This window comes from Macrosteles quadrilineatus, unplaced genomic scaffold (assembly GCF_028750875.1).
Source record: "Macrosteles quadrilineatus isolate MER2022 unplaced genomic scaffold, UCM_ALF_1.0 Scaffold_11__1_contigs__length_5352618, whole genome shotgun sequence".
Lineage (NCBI taxonomy): Eukaryota > Metazoa > Arthropoda > Insecta > Hemiptera > Cicadellidae > Macrosteles > Macrosteles quadrilineatus.
The window spans coordinates 888,237-908,784 of record NW_026542604.1 but is presented as its reverse complement, the minus strand read 5'-3'; the positions used below and the strand labels follow the sequence as shown (position 1 = coordinate 908,784).

Below are 20,548 nucleotides of genomic sequence, written 5' to 3'. Positions count from 1 at the left end.
CTAAATAATTATTAAGGCCAAAATAATCACTGGAGAGCATTCTGGAAAATTTTTCCACAAATCACGTTATATTCAAGCAAGTCCCATCTTGGAAATACAATGAAGCGCCATCAGTTTTCCATAAGCCAAGCATTTGCTATGACCATACACAAGAGCCAATGACAAACACTGAAATTTGTAATAAAAAGGTTAAATACCTGTAGTACTGTCTGTGATCCACAGTTATGAAGAGGATTATGTGTTTTTAACTCTGGTACCTGCTTGAAAATGAACCTTTAGGTTCGAAACCTGGGTCGCTGACCTAAATTCCAGGATCACAGACAGTACTACAGGTATTTAACCTTTTTATTAGTAAATTACGTGATCCAGAGGCTAAACATGTTGAAATTTGTAGGTTTGATCCTGCTCACCGGGGTTTTCATGCATGGTAGCTTTACGTAGCCTACTCTTGGGTTAAGAACCGAAATGACTTAAAAATTGTCTTACCACCAACAAATACTACTTACACCCGCAGCGTAGTATGGAAAGAAGTTATAAACAATCATTCAAATGCTCCTCCAATCCCATCATACGACAACTCGACCGATATGGAAGTTGGAACGTAAAACATTATGTGGATTCGGATTGCAATGTATTTATAAAGGTGTATTAAAATTTTTTATTTGAACCATCAAAATGTGTTTACTATTTACATCATAAATATTTTTTTATTTAGCTCAACTTGTCTAATAAATATTTTACCCTCCCTGTACTTTTATTTATTTAGATTAATGGTTATAGTGCTCCTCTAGCAATCAATATATTTTCTAAGACCGACTGCTTCTGACTTTTCCCAGGATCAACCTTTTGTTTGTTAGGTGAGCACATTAAATACTCAACTACTCAACTACCCAGCTCCCCAGATATAGATACCCAAGATTTTTTAATAATAATAGTGCGCCTTATTTATCTTTATCATGTTGTAATACAAAATATGTTTTTCTAGCATGTGATCGCACTTCAAAGGGATACAGATCAAAGCAGGGCAATTCAGAATGGTCACTACGACTCTCCTCCTCCTCCCCCAATGAGAAAATCTCGATCACAAGGAACATCACTGGCTGAAGATGATCGAACTTCTAGAGGAGCCGAATCTCTCATCTCAGAATCTAGGACACACATGACAGAGGATTTGGAAACTAAGCCTGACATTTTGCCTGTCATCATAGACTCACCAGGTTATGCTGTTATAGAGAAGACGGTAATGGAGGGAAAACAAAAACAACTAACAGAAAAACCAAAACGACCTCCTCCTCCTAGTCGGCGAAGAAAAACAGCGGCACAACTAGCAGCTTTGAAAAATCAGAGTATAAACTTCTTTTTTACATATCCTAGAAGAGCAATTAAGAAAAAACTGCACATGTCATCTCCTCCACCTATTAGACCTGTGAGAAATTATAGTACAATAGGACCAACGAGACCTCCGAGAGGAAACAGAGTGTTCAGAGAGCCTGTTTACGAAGGTGAATTTATACCTTTGAAAGATGAAAATGATACTCAAGAGGCAAAAGAAAAAGAAACCCTGGAATACATAGAGAATGAAATTGTCAACAGTGTAATATTAGATTCATTAGATAATGAAAAATCTACTATTAAATATGAACAAGAAGAAGTTCAAGAAATGAGAGATCTCCAAAGCGAAGATGTGATCGAAAAAATGAAAGATCGTCCTTTACCTCCCCCACCACGTCCCCCGAGGAAAACCAGGGAAGAGGAAATGAGAGACGAAGAAGATGTGAGAGAATTTACTGAGGAAGAGGTGGAAACAACAGATTTGGATGAACAAGATGTAGTAGTCTCAGAGAGAATTGATATTCTTGTAGGTCACCCACATCATGATCATGAGACAAAAAGAGAAAAATCTCTCAATATTGAACCTGTAGAAGAGGTTTGTGAGAGACAAACAGTGCCACACACTGGACATGCACAGCCAGAAATATTGAGTGAGCCTCCAGTCAAAACAGAGCGGAGAAAAAAGTCACTAAGCCAAACAAGGAAAACACCCTTACCAGCACCTGTTGAAGCTAATGTATCAACTCAGACTGATACATTACCAGATGGGTTTTATGTGGAAGAAGAACAACAAACTTCAGCTGATTATAGCAGATATGAGGAATCATCATCAGAAACACCACGCCCTGCTAAGGAGCCTGAGGTGGAGAAAAAGGTTGAAACAATTATCGAGCACAAAGTAGTTGTTATACCAACTCCTGAGACTGAAATTCTTAAAGCTAAAAAAATACATGTAGCAGAATTGGATGTAGACAAACTCAATGTTACCGAACTACAAGCACATAAGATTACAGTTTCCGACATTGACGGTGTATCAATGCAAGTTGCAGAACTGACAAGTAAATCAGGTCATTTAGTAGTAAGTGGATTTGAGCTTCCTTCATCGTTTCTAGAAGCAATAACTCCGCAACCACCACCCGCACCAGTTATTCACATTCAGTCATCGACTCAGACTCCTCCGGAGATGACAGACTCGCAAACAAACACCACACCTCAACAGGAAGTGGCACCACCATCCGTTATACAACCTATGAACCAACAAGAATCTCTCCCTTCATCTTCGTCCGTACAACCTCTGACACAAGTGCCTCCTGCCTCCCCACTGCCAGCCCCACCCTCACCCCCACGGAGGCCATCCCCACCACCTACCATAGTCATCCACAGTCCGCAAGGCCAGCATGTTCCTGGTTACGTCCCATCATCCCCTCCACCGAGGTCTCCTCCCAGAACGAGATCACAAGACTCAGAGGAGGAGTTGAGGATGGTTCCTCGAAGACGAAGACATCACTCTCACAAACAGCCGACTCAGCTGTCAACTGATGAGGAGGAAGAAGACGAGTTCCATAGTTACCCAATAGCTCGGAGACCTCACCAGAGAGAGGCGACTGCGGTAGAGTTAATCAGACAGCTCCTTGGCATCTGGCACAGCTCTGCATCTCGTGGGATGAACCAAGCCATAGAGGTCCTCAATGCTGCATTTCCAGAGGGTGAGAAGCGAAAAGACGCCCAGACAGCAGCTTGTATCGTTCTTGTTCTCATTGCCGGGCTATTGCTCCTGGGTTTTGGGCAAGATAGAACCGTTCACCATCATCACTGGGATTTCCTCCCGCCTCACCCTTGAACTTTTGTTATTTATTTCATTTGTTTTAAGTCGTTATTTATTTTTAGACCGAGAACATTGAACAATGCTCTTTTTACAATTCTAATGATAAAGTTTGTAAATAAACACTGTTTTGAGTGGTTTTTTAAATGATTTTATTTTTTATTTACAATAAACTCCCTATCACATTGATAGTTTCAACTTAAGACACTAACTTAAGAAGACTAAACTAGTCAAATATATCATCGTATATTACTTGTTCTCTTTTGTCCTTGTGGCTTCCTTTTTGAGATCGGTTGGAAGCTGAAACATAACACAAACAAAGTTATGACAAAGTTTTGGAGCATCAGTTTATATTTTGGATCCAAACAAGGCAGAAAATTGGAAAATATGCTTGAAAAAGATATAAAAGATACAGTAAGATGATTGACCAAGGAACCGAATTAATTTTTTCACTGATCTTGTGAAAAGTTATATTTTCTGATTGTTTCATTGAAAGCCAATAGGGACAATTTATGTTTCTTGATAGTTTTGTCAAAACGGGGAGATTTAAAATCATTTCAATCTCAAAGAGTTTGATAGTGTAACTTGTCTATTCCAATGCCATTTGATAGTCAAAAATATGGTTTCAATACCATCGTAAAGCTGGGTTTTCCTAGGCACGGAGTCGGCGAGCGGAGAGAGGAACACGGAGAGCGGACTCCACTTGTCTTAGGCAATTTAATGTTACTGTTTTCCTAGAAGCGGAGCGGAATACCATGTTAATTTCAATTCCGCTCTCCGCGTTCCTCTCTCCGCTCGCCGACTCCGCTTCTAGGAAAACCCAGCTTAAGCTATTTAATTTAGTATTACATAATACTAACTACTATGAGCATGAAAACAAGTACCAGGCAGGTAACCAGTCATTGAGTCACTTACCAAGAGAGGACCAAGCAGTGGATGAGGAGGCATCATTGATGGGACTGATTATTGGTTGTCTCCGAGCCAAGGTAACCTTCAGTTGTATATTTGACACAATGCTGCCATTGATCTGTAACAGTCATCATACCATATTAGACTACTAGGATTCCAACTCGCAAAACATACCTCTTTACAAAATATGTTTCTTTATCTCAATGGTCTGTACATAAAGTTGGGATTTTCAGGCTATTTTTAATCGTAATTAATTACTATTAAATAAGTTTTAAAACCCCGGTTTTGGGACAATACAATTTTCATAGCGATAACTCCAAATTGCTGTTCTGTTCCCTTTTTGTAGAAGCATAACGTCACTCAGTAGTTCAGCCAACAACACAGGAAATAAATAGATTCTTCTAGCATTGTGATATACATATATTGGACTCGCCCTAACTTAAAATAAACTCTTTTATGTTAGGCCTAACCTTTTTCCCACCCTTCCTTCCCTTTAATTTGTTCATACTACAATTACAACTGGAGATTCTTGGTTTGAATTGTCTATCAGTATTAGTAAAACATAATGGTAAAAAACATTTAATTTCCATCAACACACTCTATTCTTGGACATCAAATACACACCAAAACATGCCCAATAAACCAGATACAAAAATCTACTTGAGGTACTCAATGAGAAGCAAAAAAGTATTTTATCACAAACTATAGCTAGGCTTACAGCTAGGTTAGGTTTCTTACAACATCTTTTGACAGAGATGGAGAAAACACTAAATCTGTTGTTGTGCAAGTCTGTAACTATTTTTTTTATTTGATGTTAATTTTTGAGTGGATTATTCCAGACATTTAAATTCATCACAATTAGTAAACTTTTCCAACGTCAGTAAAAGTATTTTAAAAATTAGCAAGATTTTACAATGTTTCAGGATCTGGAATCTTATCCATCCTTAGGTGAGAAAATACCTAAAACTTAACAAGATTAGTAAAAATAGCCCAGCTAACGCTAGAAAATCACAACAAAATGGGCACATCTGCACAAGATTTTGGCTCAAGCGAGGCCACTATCTTCTGCAGACTTGTCCATTTTGTTCGTATTCACCTTTGTTCCAACCTATTGTATTGTGTTGTTTCAGATTTAATTTTGTTTTTGCTTGTTATTTCTACTACTACTGTATACAGTTGTCTGTTTGGTTAATCAAAGGTATTTTCCAGCTTTAGCTGGATTTGTTTACTAATCTCAATGTTTTAATTAATGTGGTAACTAAACCAACACAAGTCAATGTTTTTGAAACCGCAGTGTTGTCTGGGTAGGAAGGGCAGTTAGGTTGTAAACATACCAATAAATAATAAATCACTGTCACCAGCCAGGCCTAGGCCTACTTAATCATCAGTTAAAATCAGCTCGGTCATCAGTTTGTATGCTCGTTCATACTTCTTTCTTGATTTTTCAGGAAACAGGTTTAATGAAACATGCTTTGCAGTTTCTGCTACATATTTCTTCTGGTGTGCACATATATTCACAATCACTGAGATTATTATTCTCAAACATGTTAGACCCACTTATAATTATTCTTTAAAATACTACACTTTTGGTTATGTTCAAACCAAGCGTTGAACGAAAGAAGAATATAAACACGAAAGGACAGGTGAAATCATAGTATCAATAGTCAATCAGCTGATCAGATTAATAGTATCTTTAAGTGTTGCCAACCTATTTCCAAGTGTATTCGTATAATGTGCATAATAAAACCAATTTGTGTTGTTTGGTTGGAATTCTGGATAGCGCCAAAGTATAAATCGTGCGACAAAGTATAAACGGTGCGACAAAGTAAGTAAATGCTACAATTAGCAGCTTTCTGTACTATAATCAGTGCAAGGAAACCAACTTTGTCGGGTGACTGCAGGAAAAATTTATTTCTTTGTTCAAAAACAGAAAACTGTTACAGATTATTTTCAAAGAATTTAATTCACGGTAGTTTGGGTCTTGTAAATATTTTATTTCATCTTAAAGACTAGATCTTCTTTGTGTTTACGAGTGTCATTGGGATCAAATATGAGTGTTATTCATTGTCGGGAGTTGAGTATCACAGGCTAAGGTTGCTACCACAGAAAAAAATACTTCTCAATATTGTCAGAGAATGAACAACTGAGGACAATGTTTTGAGATGACAAATCACCAAACAAACTTTCCCTCTTCCCACCCCTCGGTTTTGTTAGTGGCTGCCACTGCCCCCACTCCCCATGGTCAAAATGCATACCAAATTCCAAAGCAACTGGACTTTCCCTCCCCCCCCCCCCCCACGCGTTGTTTGTCAACAAGGGCGCTGACACTCACGGCCGCACGCAGCCCTTACCAATCAAGCAAAAAAACTCGTTTTTGAGGTACTTCCGCCCGTCCAAAATTCTAATTAAACTAATTAACTAACTATTTGAACTCAAAAACTACTAAAAAGTATAGTATTATCCATTCGTTAGATAGGATCTAACTGAGTAGAAGTTATTTTCAGTACTTTTTAAAAACCAACCAATATGATAGAAGTTAGACAAAAAAACTAACGAATATTGCTGATCGTTAAAATTTCTATTCGTTATTCCCAAGTATGGTAGCACATGTTACTGCGGGAAAACACAAAACAGCCATTATTATAAGTTACACCAGTATTGTGAACCTATTTAAAAACCTACAGTGAACAGTAAAATTAGTCTTACCTCAGTAATTGCCGTATCAGCTGCTTCAGTTTTGTCAAATGTCACGAACCCACGGCTGAAAATGTATGCCATAATATAGCATGTATGCCATAATAAGAAAATATATGCGTTCATCATTTGCTTATTTGGTAACATGGTTCCATTCCTTGATTGAAACACATATTTTTATCACTTAACTCTTAAATCTCCAGGTAGATGTTTAATTGTTGTTCTTATTCCATTTAATTCACAGAGAATCCACCCATCTTGTCAACTTTAGCCATTCACTATTTATATTAGTTGGGCCACTCCCATCAAGCTCTGCTTCGGATAGGCTAACTTTTCATAAGTTGCACACCAGCCTGACAGAGATGGGTTTAAAATCCTCAATCTAAAGTGCAGTCTCTTGGCCAGGGAGACTTGGCCTCTGGCCAGACAAAAGTACTGGTCACCCAAACACTAAAGCTAGTAGTTTTAAGCTTGACGAGTCACATTATCAGATATAGCTTTCAGCTGTTTTGTTGAGTTGTACTTTGATGTATTGATATGTGGGCCTTTTAGGTTTTAAAGGTTAAAAATACTTTCTTACACAAGTGTTTTAATAACCAGGCCTATTACATAAAAGGAGAATTAAAGCCAGTGAATACAAATGAAAATTTGGCACTTGACATTATTAAATAGAGGTGTCTATACTTTATATATCAAGAAGCACTTAACTTCAATAATTGTTAGCATCAATAAAATAAAATCCAGGTTAGAAAAACTGCTTACCAAATAAATTTCCAATTACGTATCCAAAATAACATGATGTAAAAATTTGATTAAAAAAGTAATATCCTATAACATTAGTAATTTAATAACTTTTATTTACAAATATCCTCAACTATTTAAATATAATAACATAACTAGTTACACACACGTTTAATGTGTTTTAACACAGATGTGCTGTTGTGACAATTATTAGTTCAAACAAATGAAACAACTGAATGCAATGACACACCTCTTACATCTAGGGTGCAAAATTTGCAATTTGCTTGCAAGATTATTTTTGAAAGGAACACCTGGCCAATCTTTCTTTGTTATTATATATTTCATTGGCATATGGGCAGGGCCAGGGGGTTGCCGGGGGCCTCGGAGGGAGGCCTCACTTGGGGCGTTAAAATTTCTTTTATTCATAATTTATTTCAACCAATTTATTATCTGTTTCCCCGTGATTGTGGGAGACATTGATAAAATCTGCGCGACCGCGGAAGATCTTTACTATTTTGCCGTTAACGTACGAGTTTATCACTATTTATCCGTGATATTAATCTAGGATTTTATTACAACCGCGGGTGTCGAAGATCATGTCAACGAAAACTCAGAAGATCCTCATGATTTCATCATGATCGGCGGGAATGAAGATCATGTCTCAGCGCTCGCGCAAGAGGTTAACTATTTCTCCACGGCCACAGGAGATTTCGCCGCGATTGCAAAGGACGAAGATGATGTTTTCACGATCGCGAAAGATGTTCACTAATTCCTCCACGGGGGCCCGACCTAAGATGCCTAATATTATTATAAAAAAAAATAATAGACTTATTTATTAGTTTAGTCTCCTAGATCTTTTTGCTGATCGGATTGTTCGAAACAAAAGGTCAATTCGTCGAGTTGAAGCAATAATACCACGTTCTAACCTGTCCGAAGAATCAGAATATAGAGGGGCCTCTCTGGTGAGAGCCGCCGGGGCCTCATCGGTTCTAAATACGACCCTGCATTATGGGATTGGGATGCAACTAAGGCTTTCACCCAGATATAATTGGAAGATGAGTGAGAGATCTGGCCTACACTACAGCAAAACGCTAAATGAGTCTATCTATACTATTTCTCTAGTAACACAGAAATTTAGGCTTATTTAGGATTTCTTTCAGTTAATAGTTAATGTTCCAACGAACAAAACTTACTTCTTTTCAATTTCCATTGATATGTTTACAATGTTGCCATATGACTGGAAAGTTTTACGTAGGAAGTCCTCAGTAATTTTCATACCATGAACGAAAATTGTGTTCCCAGACCGAGGTTTCTCAGGTCTACCTTCTTCTCTTGGTTTGTCTGTTAATCCTCGTTCTTCTCTGTCCCGAGCACTGACAAAACTTTCATACAAGTCCTGCAATCAAAGCATGTCCAATTTTACTGCACTTGAATATATTCCACAGTATAAAAAAAAAATTATAACAAATTAGGTACCAAAACGTATTAAAACTGTAGAAACGATAGAACAATTCAGTTAAAATCGACAAGGCATATATTTAATTACTATGTGAACTCTTTTATGAATTATGTGTTGACTTAATTTTAAAAATTAAATGTAAATAGTTATTTGTGCAACTAGTGAGCAATTGCCTCACTCGAGAGAAATCCTTACTCACAAGCCGTAGGCGAGTGAGGAATGGTTTCTGGTTTCTCAAGTGAGGCAATTGCACTTTGCACTCGAGTTGCACATTATATTTTTCCTACAGTTACCATAAAACAAATAAATTGGTAAAGAAACGTAACATATTTTTACACAGAAGTGAACTTTTAATATGACATTTAATGATGCAACAGTACAACAGCTGACCACCTGATTTACAGCCAGTGCTGCCAACGTATTTCGCGCGCATACAACCTTGTCTGCATGTTACGCGCTCCCTATTTCGTGCCTTCACGTTGCAAATCTGGAGTGAGACAATGTAATTATAGTGAGACAATGTTAACATTGTCTCACTGATGAGTGAATTGGCCACTTTGCTTTCTCAAATCAGTGAGAGAACATGTACATTGTTAGGTAACTGTAGGAAAAAGTTTTATTTTTTGTATTTCATGATAATAATTTCACCTGTTGTTACATCAGCTTTGCTGAATTTTATGTAAGTAACTAGCAGAGTACCCGTCCTTCGTACGGGGTTGGCTATAAAATGCTTATTGCAGTTATACTCAAGCTTTGTGTTTGCAATGAGGGAGAACAAAGTTTGATAAAATTTACTACTTTAAATTTACAGTATTCTATAGTATCACACATCTACCATAGCCATTATGTTCTACTTCTTCACCTAAACAATAGAGAAAAATAAATTTTAAAAAAATCTCAAAATATCACAAATTATTCCTGAAACTAAAAACATAAACATAACTGTAAACAATCCTACTTTGACAGTTAGTTTTCATTGCATATCACAGTTGTATTGTTGCTGTTTAGTTCAAATAAGCAGTTTTCATGAATGCAAAATAAATATAGTGCTGCACCCTGTTGGTAAATCTTATAAGTTTTTAATGCTTTTGCATATCATAGAACCAACTTTTTAGTTGAAACAGCTGACTAAATTCTTTAATTCCCTTTAAATATGAATACTCATAAGGTTAACATGGAAAACTACAGAGCCACTGGGGCGGAGCCCGAAAGGATTTTTGAGATAAGAATATGCCTATATGTTAATCGGGAATGTGAGCTATCATCATGCCAATTTTCAGCAAAATCCGTCCAGTGGTTAATGCGTTTACTTGTCACAAACATACATACATCCATACATCCATACATCCAAACTTTCTCATTTATAATATTAGTAGGATGTTAGGCCTATGTGAAAATTAAAGGGTTGATTCTCAATTAAACAGAGGGGAGGAAAGGAGAAATACAATGAGTTAAAATAGAATAAATACACTCTGAAACCTAATAAGTAATTAATAAAATGAGATTAATACAGAAATGAGGAGAGTCATTTTTGGAATTACATTGACACAGGAGAAATTTAAAAAAAGGAAATAGGCTTACTAGAATAAAATAAGTTGAAATAGGCTTAATATCTAACCTAAACTGGTCGCTGGAAGGTCAGATAAGCAAAATGTCTGCTAACAAGGTAAATATCCCCACCACAGCAAACCTGCAGATTAAGTGAATTTCCAGAGGATAGGATAAAGCAACATTCGTCCCTCTCAGCCATGGGTCTCCATTTGCACTGAGGTAAAGATATGACAGAAGTAGGCCTACAGGTACCATATATGAGGAGTTGACAAACTGTTTGCTATACAGTACAATAATAGAATAAGAAAAGTCAAGTGACGTGTACCTTCGGATAACAGACAGGAAGGCTTCATGTACTTAAGTGCTTCAGTGTAAAGTCATACCACATTGAAACGACACACAATTTCACAAAACTCTATCGTCTGCAGGTAGGGTTGACGACACAAGATTGGACAGCTGAAGATTGGAAAATTCAAGTCTAGGTTTCAGAATTATGTTACTGTAGAATTGTGTGACTGTATGCAAGGCCACGATGTTGAATTGTGGAATAAAGAGGATAGCAACTAGCTTACCTTAGAAGAAGTACAAATAGGCCATAGAAAACATAAAAGACTCATAAAAACACAACTGAAAGTAGTTTAACTTATATTTAAAATACCCTTACAAAATACTTACGTTAACTCTTGGGCGCATAGTCTCTGAATCCTGATCATCCATTTGAGTCGCAGAGAATGGTTGGTAGCCGCTCACAGTTCTATCGGCCCCAGACAATTTTCTTTCCAATCCTCTAGGTCTCTTGAACCCAGCCTGTTCCGGACGCTTCGGAGTGCGGGGAATGGCAGTGATGGCACCAGATTTCAACAACTTTTTGGCAACTTCTTTTGCATTTTGTGCTTCCATCGGCCTTTTGGGAGTTGGAGTTCTCTCTGGTTCAGGTCTTGGAGCTTTTAAGGCTTGTAAAGCCTTTTTCTGCAACAATTACATGTCAAATGTAAGTTGATGTTTAATAAAGATTTATTATAATATTTTTATGTTCAGAGGCTTCAAAAAGTTCGAAATTAAATAATTTCAGAAATTAAATTAACTAGGTGGTGTTCACAGTCGCGTCCATAAAATTGAGGAGTCATCAGGGCATTATATTGCAATTGACCCTCACCATTAAGCTTCAAAATTATTTTTAACTACAATTTCAAATGGAGAAAAAATTGTTTTGCAAAATTTTTTGGGCGATTAAAATAGTTAGACAACTTGTCAAAAACACTGAGATGTTATTATATGGCTTTTTTGAGACCTGCATTTGCATTTTAATGCATTTTAAAACCTCTGAGGTGGTATATTTACTTTTTTCTCAAACAGAGCAGTACAGTTTCAGCTAGTGATTACATTCAACCCAAACAGTTTAGCTTCTACCCATTTTGCTTGTAACGGGCAACTGCATAACACTTTAACTTTATTTGATGATAAGTATACAAATGAAAACACATAAGAAATAGCATTCTCTTAAACTGTATCCAAAACCTATAGAACAAAAAAAAATCAAATAAAAATATAGGTATTGATTGGGAAATTAATTTTAAAGTTGAGAAAATTTCTAACTAAAACCACAGGCAAATTGGTCTATAGTCTGTGCTAAAACTAAAAAAATTTTTATAACCAGTCATACTAAACATTGATTTTCTACTAGTTTATTTTTCAGACCAAATTTTAGTTAGGCCTAATGTTTATCAGATTTTCTTTTGGAAATCCTGAGTCGAAAATCAGTCCATCTATCGTTCGGACGCGGCTCACTGCAATACGTCAACCCAGCACTGAATTGTCTTGGTCCAATATCAACAACTGCTTGGTTCAGGGTCTTGCCTTTTGGAATTTGTGAATTGTGAGAGAATAGGCAGGTGCCAATGGAAATTGTTTTCGGGAATTCAATTAATGTCACGTTTACAAAATTTAGTTACAATAGGGACAATCGGGACCACTGTATTGCATAATGTTGGGTCATCATAATTACTACATTCAACTAATAAACATAAAAGCTGCATTTCCAAATGTGATAAGACTTCTTCACGTTCGTATAAAATATCGCGGACGGTGCCAACAGCATCTTTGACTAATCCTGCATTGGTCGATAAATTGTGGCATAACATGACTCTAAATCTTTTGGCTAAACTGAGGATGTTTTCAAGAGATTGACATTCATTGGAACTCACTATTGCGGCTATCGAAGGTTTATTTATGGCACAAATGAATGCTACAGGACTTTGCAGCTAAGCCAATTCGTTAAGTATTAAGCTAAGTATAAATTCGTACAAATATAATACAACTATTGAATCATGTTTATTTGTTTATAATGAAAAGTTAACATTGAATTATTTACAATATAAAATTAATCCAGTCATTATATTAAAAATAAATGAGAGTTTTAAATATATAACAATTTCTCCCCACTTATTTGAGAGAAAACTCATTTACAAATCCATCCTTTTGATGGGTTTCCTGATTCTCGTTGATCGCCGAATCTTGGGGGCATCTGTTTGTGAGTATGCAGCGTTTTGTTGTCTGCTGGAACTCGGCTCCTGGGCCTCTTGTTGTCTGCTGGTTTTTTTTTTTTTCTCAGTAGGGAAGGTGTTGTACCATGGACCTATTTTACCTTTTTATTTTTTTATTCTGATATGACACATTAAAACACAATAAATGTTAGTGAAAAGTAATCATTGTTCTTTAACACAATGCATATATTTTATTTAACCCTTTATTTTCACCCAAAAAATATATTTTCAATTATTAAAAAATTATAACATTAGGACCAAGGTACAATAGGCTACCTATGTTGTACCTTGGACCACTGATTTTAAAGTAGAGGAAATAAATGTAGAAACACATTTAAATGTTCCCCTTACTTCCCTTTTCTCCCTTTACTCAACAGATAGTGCTAAAATGAGTATAGGTCCAAGGTACATATAGGTCCAAGGTACATATAGGTCCAAAGTACAACACCTTCCCTCATTAAGCATAAAGTTCACTGTAGGACTCGATGTTCCAGAGACTGCAGTACCTTCCCCGCTTGAAGTGCTACTTAAAAAATTTTCAGTATCATGTGAACTTTCTGAATTGCATAACAATTTACTTAACATGCCGGAGGCTATATTGATTTTCCCATGAATGGCGGTTGTCTTGAGCATCTTTGATTGGTGTTTCGGAATATGAAAGTTCGATGTGTTTGCTTAGGAGGAACTTTGGCTATTGGGTCACATCAGCTGTTTGGACTTCCTTGCCTTGTTTGTTGCAATGAGCTAAGTAGAGGGCTTTTGTAAGAAGTAGAATCTTTTGGCACTTCACAAGCTCGAAGTTGATTGAAGTGCCGTTTGATTACATACCCTTCATCAAGTTGTACAAGGTAGTGAAGTCGCTCTAGTCTTTCCACCACAGTTCCAAATTTCCACAGATTTTATCCTGCATAATTTCTTGACTGTACTCTCTCGCCAATATTGAAATGCTTGTTAAATATATTGGTTGTTGAGCCTCATTTTTGTCATCTTCGCTAGGCCTTAAGAGATCTAGCTTTGTTCTCAAGTTCCTCAGTCCTCAAGTCCGCCATCTGCAGGTCACACAGAGTTGGACGACACATGGATCCATCACCTGACGGCCGCCCTAAACATCGTCCCATCATCGTACGCTTTACCAGCTACAGGGAGCGCCGACGTGTGTTCAATGTAAAGAAGAGTCTGAAAGGCACCGGCATCACGATAAGGGAGGACCTGACATCTCATCGGCTCGATGTCCTGAAAAAAGCCGAGTCGATCTACGGTCAGAGGAACACCTGGACTCTGGACGGCAGGGTACTGTGGAAGGACAAGGACGGAGCTAAAGGCGTCGCAACTCGACTGGCGGACTTGACACCTGCAAGACCTGTCACGGAAACGGTGTAATGCAAGTAGTTTTTACTCTCTAATTTTTATTTAACTTAAGTGTAACGATTTTTCAAACAATAATATCTTTTTGTTTATATATAATATACTTATTTAAGTTCTTTCCATAATTTTATTTTATTATCATTTTTACTAGTCAAATCTACCGTATATTAATTGACGTGAAGTTACGAGTAATATTGCATTATTTATTTATTTGCCAGTTAAAGTTAATACATGTATTACACAGTTAATTTTGAGCTAGTTAAAGATATATTTTTGTTTACTTTAATTTATCTTGATCAATTACTATACAGAATTATGCACGTATGTTTACATTCACTCAAGATCATTTTGAATTGTCATTAATAATGCTATGAATAAGAAAATGCTTCTTTTAATTTAATTTTATTTATTTATTTATTTATTTTAAGCATGCATTATTAATATTTTTACATAAATACTACTTAGTTGAATCAATATTATATTTATGAACGTGTGTGTGTGTGTTTGTGTATGTATGTGTATGTATATATATGTTCATTTATTTTAAATATATACGAACTGAGTAATATTGCCTTATAAAGTTGCGAAAATAATTCATGAAGTTATATTTTATTTATTGTATTTATGTGAATCACAACTATTTAATTTTTCAATTGCTGTATTATGATTGCTCTTATACAACGTTAGCTAAACATTGGGTGCTATGCAACAGTTAATCTTTGAGTGGTTGTGCATCTTAAATGGGTTAATAGCTTATGTTTGAAGTTAAATTATTTTTATTTCACATTTATATACAAAAAGCACAATTAATTTATTTAAGATATGTTATTGTTATCAGTGTTATGAATTATTTACCATTATTGTATTTGCTTTAATTTTATGCATTATATGAATGACCACACAGTTTAATCAGGATTGATCTAAAGAAGTTCATTCAGTAAATATTCAGTAATATTAACAATTATAACTATTTTCAGTAAATAATGTTTTGTTATAAAATATTTAGAGCCGAAACCCAAAGTGCTTGAATCTCCAATGTTTTACAATTTAGTTAGAATAAGTATTCAAAATCAATGTGTAGATAGCTTTTTCATCCTGTGTGTATGTGTGCGTGTGTGTGAGTCTGCCATATCTATGCTGGCGAGCGTCGTCGTCGCCTCGCCGCGGGTCCGAGCTGTAGGTCCAGGATAGCGGACCTGCACAGCGTCGCCTCAGTCACCCCTCCCCCGCCCACTCCTCTCCCTACTGATAACGCTCAGATCCTTGCCAATAACCTGACTCCATTCCACAAACAATTCAAAGCCGCTCATATTAATGCACAGTCACTTTGTAAACATATTGATGAAGTCAGAGCAATTTTTCAATCGCAAAATTTTGAAATTGTAGCTGTTTCAGAAACCTGGTTAAAGCCGAGTATTTCATCCGGGATTGTTGCAATGTCTGGTTATTCTATCTTTAGGAATGATCGGCTTAACAAGACTGGTGGTGGAGTACCGTAGCTGTCTATGTTAAGGACGGTTTGAATGCCAGACAATTGTATGCATCTCCGGGTGAGTACTCGGCTAAACCCGAGTTCATGTTTTTAGAAATTTGTTTGTCTGGCTCAGATGCTCTTCTCATGGGGGCATGTTACCGCCCTCCAGGCGTGGGGCATCTGGCAGATTTTGAAGACATTCTCTTGCGCCTCATGCCTGGCTACGGTCGTATTTTAATCATGGGCGACTTCAACTGTGACTTATTGAAACCTGAGCGCTACGACTGCAGACAATTAAAAAACATGTTTGACTCTTGCAATTTTACTATACTTCCACTGGACCCAACGCATCACACTGCTGAAGCTGAAACTCTATTAGACCTCATCATTATAAATGATCCAGAAACTTCAGTCCACCACGGACAGCTTCCAGTCCCGGCCATATCTCGCCACGATTTAATCTATTGCGCCCTCTCAATAAGAGCACCAAAACCCGAACAAAAAAATAATTAACGTATAGAAACTTTTGAAATTTCAACGAAGCTAATTGTTTAGCTGATGTTTATTTGATACCTTGGCAATCTATACATACTCTAGAGTCTGTTGATGACATGGTAAATTCCCTAAATGAAATGATTTTGCAGTTATATGATAAGCACGCTCCAATCATTACCCGAAGGGTTAATAAGAAGCATCCCGTGCCTTGGATCACAAATGAGATCCTCAGGTTAATGGCTCAGCGGGACTCAGTCTTTCGCAGAGCCAGGAGAACTAGAGACGTGGGGCTAATGGCCCAATACCGTCAGCTCAGAAACCAAGTTAAGCAACAACTACGTAACTCTCGCCTTCATTACTTCCATAGGCTGTTTTCAGATAGAAAACAGGCTTCTTCTGTGCTATGGCGTAATTTAAAGAAGTTTGGTCTTGGAAAACAAGAACAGTCGAACACTGTATCTGTCCCGTTAAATGTATTGAATGATTATTTTTTATCAGCCTCTACAAATTTAAATAGCACAGTTATTCAGAACCATTTAAATGATTTAAAACTGCAATGCAATTTAAACAATGATTTTCCTGAATTTCGTTTCCGTACAATTTTGCAATCTGATGTCTTGAAAGCTATAAGACGAATTACGTCTGATGCTAATGGTGCTGACAATATCCCAATTTCTTTAATAAAACGGGTTTTATTTGCTCTCCTCCCTACGGTAACTTTCATTTTTAATTCTTCTCTAAGAACAGGTATTTTCCCAGAAAAATGGAAGTCTGCTATAGTCCGTCCTTTGAATAAGATCTCATCCCCTAAACTTCCTCAAGATTATAGGCCGATTAGTATTCTTCCAGCTCTCTCTAAGGCACTCGAAAGAGTTGCCCACTCTCAAATATCCGATTTCCTCTCTCAAAACAATATTTTAAACGAATTTCAATCAGGTTTCCGGCAATCCTATAGCACTGAAACGGCTTTGCTAAAGATAACTGATGACATACGCCTTGCTATGGATCGTAGCCAATGTACAATCTTAACTTTATTTGATTTCAGCAAGGCTTTCGATACAGTCAATCATGAAATTCTTCTTACAAAACTCAAAATAATAGGTTTTTCTAATAGGCTAGTTCATTATCCTGGATGAGATCATATCTTCATGGCCGAAAGCAGTGTGTGTCTCATGACAAAACTATGTCTGACTGGAGGCAGGTGCCTTGTGGTGTTCCTCAAGGATCAATACTTGGCCCTTTACTTTTTAATATCTACATAAACGACATCAGTTCAGTCTTACAACAAGCCAAGTTTCATTCTTACGCTGATGACTTACAAATTTACGCTCACTTCAAAGTCAGTGTGGTGAATGAAACAATCACATCAATGAACGACGACATCAACAGAATTGTTGAGTGGGCAGCAAAGAATGGACTAAAACTTAACCCTGACAAAACCAAACCAATCATTATTGGCCACGCACGACAACTAAACCGACTTGACCAAAACTTTTTACCTCACATCACTGTGAATGGTACTGTATTGCCATACCAAAACAAAGTTAAAAGTCTTGGTTTGACGATACACAACACACTAGACTGGACTGACGCGGTGGTTAACACTTGTAAAAGGGTGTTTGCCGCTGTCCACACACTGAAGAAGATGCAAAGACTTTTACCATTTCACATTAGACTTTTACTGATCAAATCACTAGTGTTTCCCCACTTCAATTACTGTAATACCGTGGTTAATGATATGACCGTGGCTTTGGCAACAAAATTGCAACGAGCTCAAAATTACTGTATAAGATTTTTGTATGATCTTCGACGAGATGATCACGTCACACCGTACTATGTAAATTCTTCTCTTTTAAAACTGTCTGACGTTAGAGAAATACGCATTATTAATATAACTCATTCGGCCATCAATCTCAAAATTCCAAATTATCTTGCGATCAATTTTAGATTTTTAAATGAAAGAGGTGCAAGAAATACCCGCTCTGGCTCATCAACTCTCCAAATTCCTCACCATAAGACAACAGTTTATAATAGATCATTTACAGTAACAGCATGTCGCCTTTGGAACTCACTACCATTCACTATCAGGAGTATAGAATCCCGTTCCCAACTGACGGCGGCGCTGAAGGCGTACTATCTCGATCGGATGACCGTGGCTTGGTGGGATGGCGTGCGTTAGGCCTAGGTATGGCAAAGAGTGAATGTGTGTGTGTATGCGTATATTAGGGACAAAGATTTATAACTTTAGTTTTACTTATTATTTTGTTTATAGTTTTAAAAGTTTTGTAAAAATACATTGTTTAGTATATATTTAGTACATAAGAGGTTAACTGTAAGAAAGGACCATGTGGTCCTAATGTTCGCCTCAATAAAAAAAGTATTTTCATTTCATTTTCATTTTCATTTCATTTCCTGCCAAACATTAATTGTGCTCGGGGTACTTAGTGGTGTTGCTCGGTACCGAAAGTGCACATAGTTTTTCATGCAGAGTGCCCGGTTCAAACTGCATGCACCTGAACTATTTGAGTGACAGCCCCATAATTCCAAAACAAGAAAGCTCATCAAGAGTAACGTGTGATTCAAAGGGTTTGCTCAGATTGAAGAAAATGCCCATCTACCTGCATTTTAGTGAATTTGATACGATGTAGTTTCAGCGATAATAACTTAGTCGATGAATATGTGCCTAAACAACTACAAAAACATTACCTACCTTTCTTTTAAGCTTCTGGTATTTTGCCTGTAACATGAGTTCTTCTTCTGTTAAATTGGTCGGGAAGTGTAGGTACACCATTGTTCTGAATTTGAAGACAGGAAGTTATAACACTACTATTATTGAAAGTTTATTCTTCGAAAACTGTGCTAACTTTACTTGTTGGTACTGTACTCACATTAATTTACGTAAGTTGGTTAATAAGTAAATACTAAATATTAAACAAAACAAAACTGACAGCTGCTACAGCAAAACATTGAGGCTTCTTCTTCTTCTGCTTCTCATTCTTCTTTTCTAGCTTGCGTGTACAGCTAGCTTGGTTTACTAACCAATAACCATGTAGCAACAGATTAAGGTTTTTTAGTGGGTTTTTTATTCCTTCTGCTCCAAATATTTTCACTGATATCATAAGGCTATTTTGTTCCCATGTGTTTGTTAAGTACTATACCATAGATAAAACATACTCCCTTAGTAGATTTCCCATTTTTATAGAACAGCTGAAGCCAATTTTACTGTTAGTTCTGTCCGGTGTACTGTAGTTTTGGTAACAATTCGTTTCTTGCAATTTCAGTAATTTACATCCACGTTTAGCCAAATCAAGCTATCTAATCATAAACAATAACTTGTCCACTAGCTATATAACCAAACAGTGAGGCGCAAATCATGAGAAACCAACCCCAAAATAATATAAACAAAGTCTAAACAAAAACGACATCTACAGTACACCGGACAGAACTAACAATAAAATGCTTCAGCTGTTCCATGAATGGGGAATCTATTAAATTAATGAGTATGTTTTATCGTAGATTATTAAACATACCGAGTAAAAATAAGAACTGTTTATGTATTATATACTTTTGTTTTCTTATTTACATTGAATCAAGAATTTGTATTCGTAATGTGCTTTATTGTACCATGGTGGAAGGAAAATGCTTTGTACAGTACATGCATTGGATGAATGTCATTAAAATAAAAAATAATGGTACCCTAATAAGATTACGGGCAAGATAAAATAAGCAAACTTTACAACAAGTGCAGTGTAATACATGAAAAGTATTACAGTCATCTTAAAAATAAAGTACTGTAGGTTTTAAAACATGCAAAGACAAGAGCAATTATGAAAACAGGCACACTGTGTATACAATACATATGTAGTTTATAAATAGTTTTATAATAAACTAGCTGGCCCGAGAGACGTCGTCCTGTCCTAATGTGGTTTTATGTCAAATGCTCGTTCATTTTCAAGATGAGCTCGTTCACATGGCTCAATCACGTCCTGGTTGAAGTTCGTTCGATACGCTCATTCATCTTTAGGTTGAAGCTCGTTCGCTACGCTAACTTTCCTCCAGGTTGAAGTTCGTTCGCTACGCTCACTCACCTTTTGGTTGCAAATTAGCTGTTGTCATAAATTTAAAAAAATAATAGTGCTGCACCCTGTTGGTAAACATATTAA

General features: G+C 36.6%; 2 protein-coding genes across 6 annotated transcripts in view; one reads left to right on the top strand and one right to left on the bottom strand.

The window, feature by feature from the left end:
• LOC129004729 (titin-like) overlaps nucleotides 1-3,301 on the top strand; it is a 29,921-nt gene extending 26,620 nt beyond the window's left edge. For all 5 annotated transcript variants that reach the window (XM_054433314.1, XM_054433312.1, XM_054433313.1 and 2 more), the window contains one exon: nucleotides 986-3,301. In XM_054433314.1, coding sequence (XP_054289289.1) covers nucleotides 986-3,172 — 2,187 coding nt within the window. In that variant the 3' untranslated portion in view covers nucleotides 3,173-3,301. The remainder of the gene's footprint in view (nucleotides 1-985) is intronic.
• Nucleotides 3,293-19,334, bottom strand: LOC129004730 (negative elongation factor E-like). The gene is made up of 6 exons (XM_054433317.1): nucleotides 19,096-19,334; nucleotides 11,184-11,477; nucleotides 8,692-8,894; nucleotides 6,770-6,824; nucleotides 4,070-4,181; nucleotides 3,293-3,454 (listed from the first exon to the last, which is right to left on the bottom strand). The coding sequence occupies exons 1-6, from the start codon at nucleotides 19,174-19,176 to the stop codon at nucleotides 3,381-3,383; spliced, it is 819 nt and encodes a 272-aa protein (XP_054289292.1). The 5' UTR covers nucleotides 19,177-19,334; the 3' UTR covers nucleotides 3,293-3,380.
• Nucleotides 19,335-20,548: the final 1,214 nt, after the last annotated feature.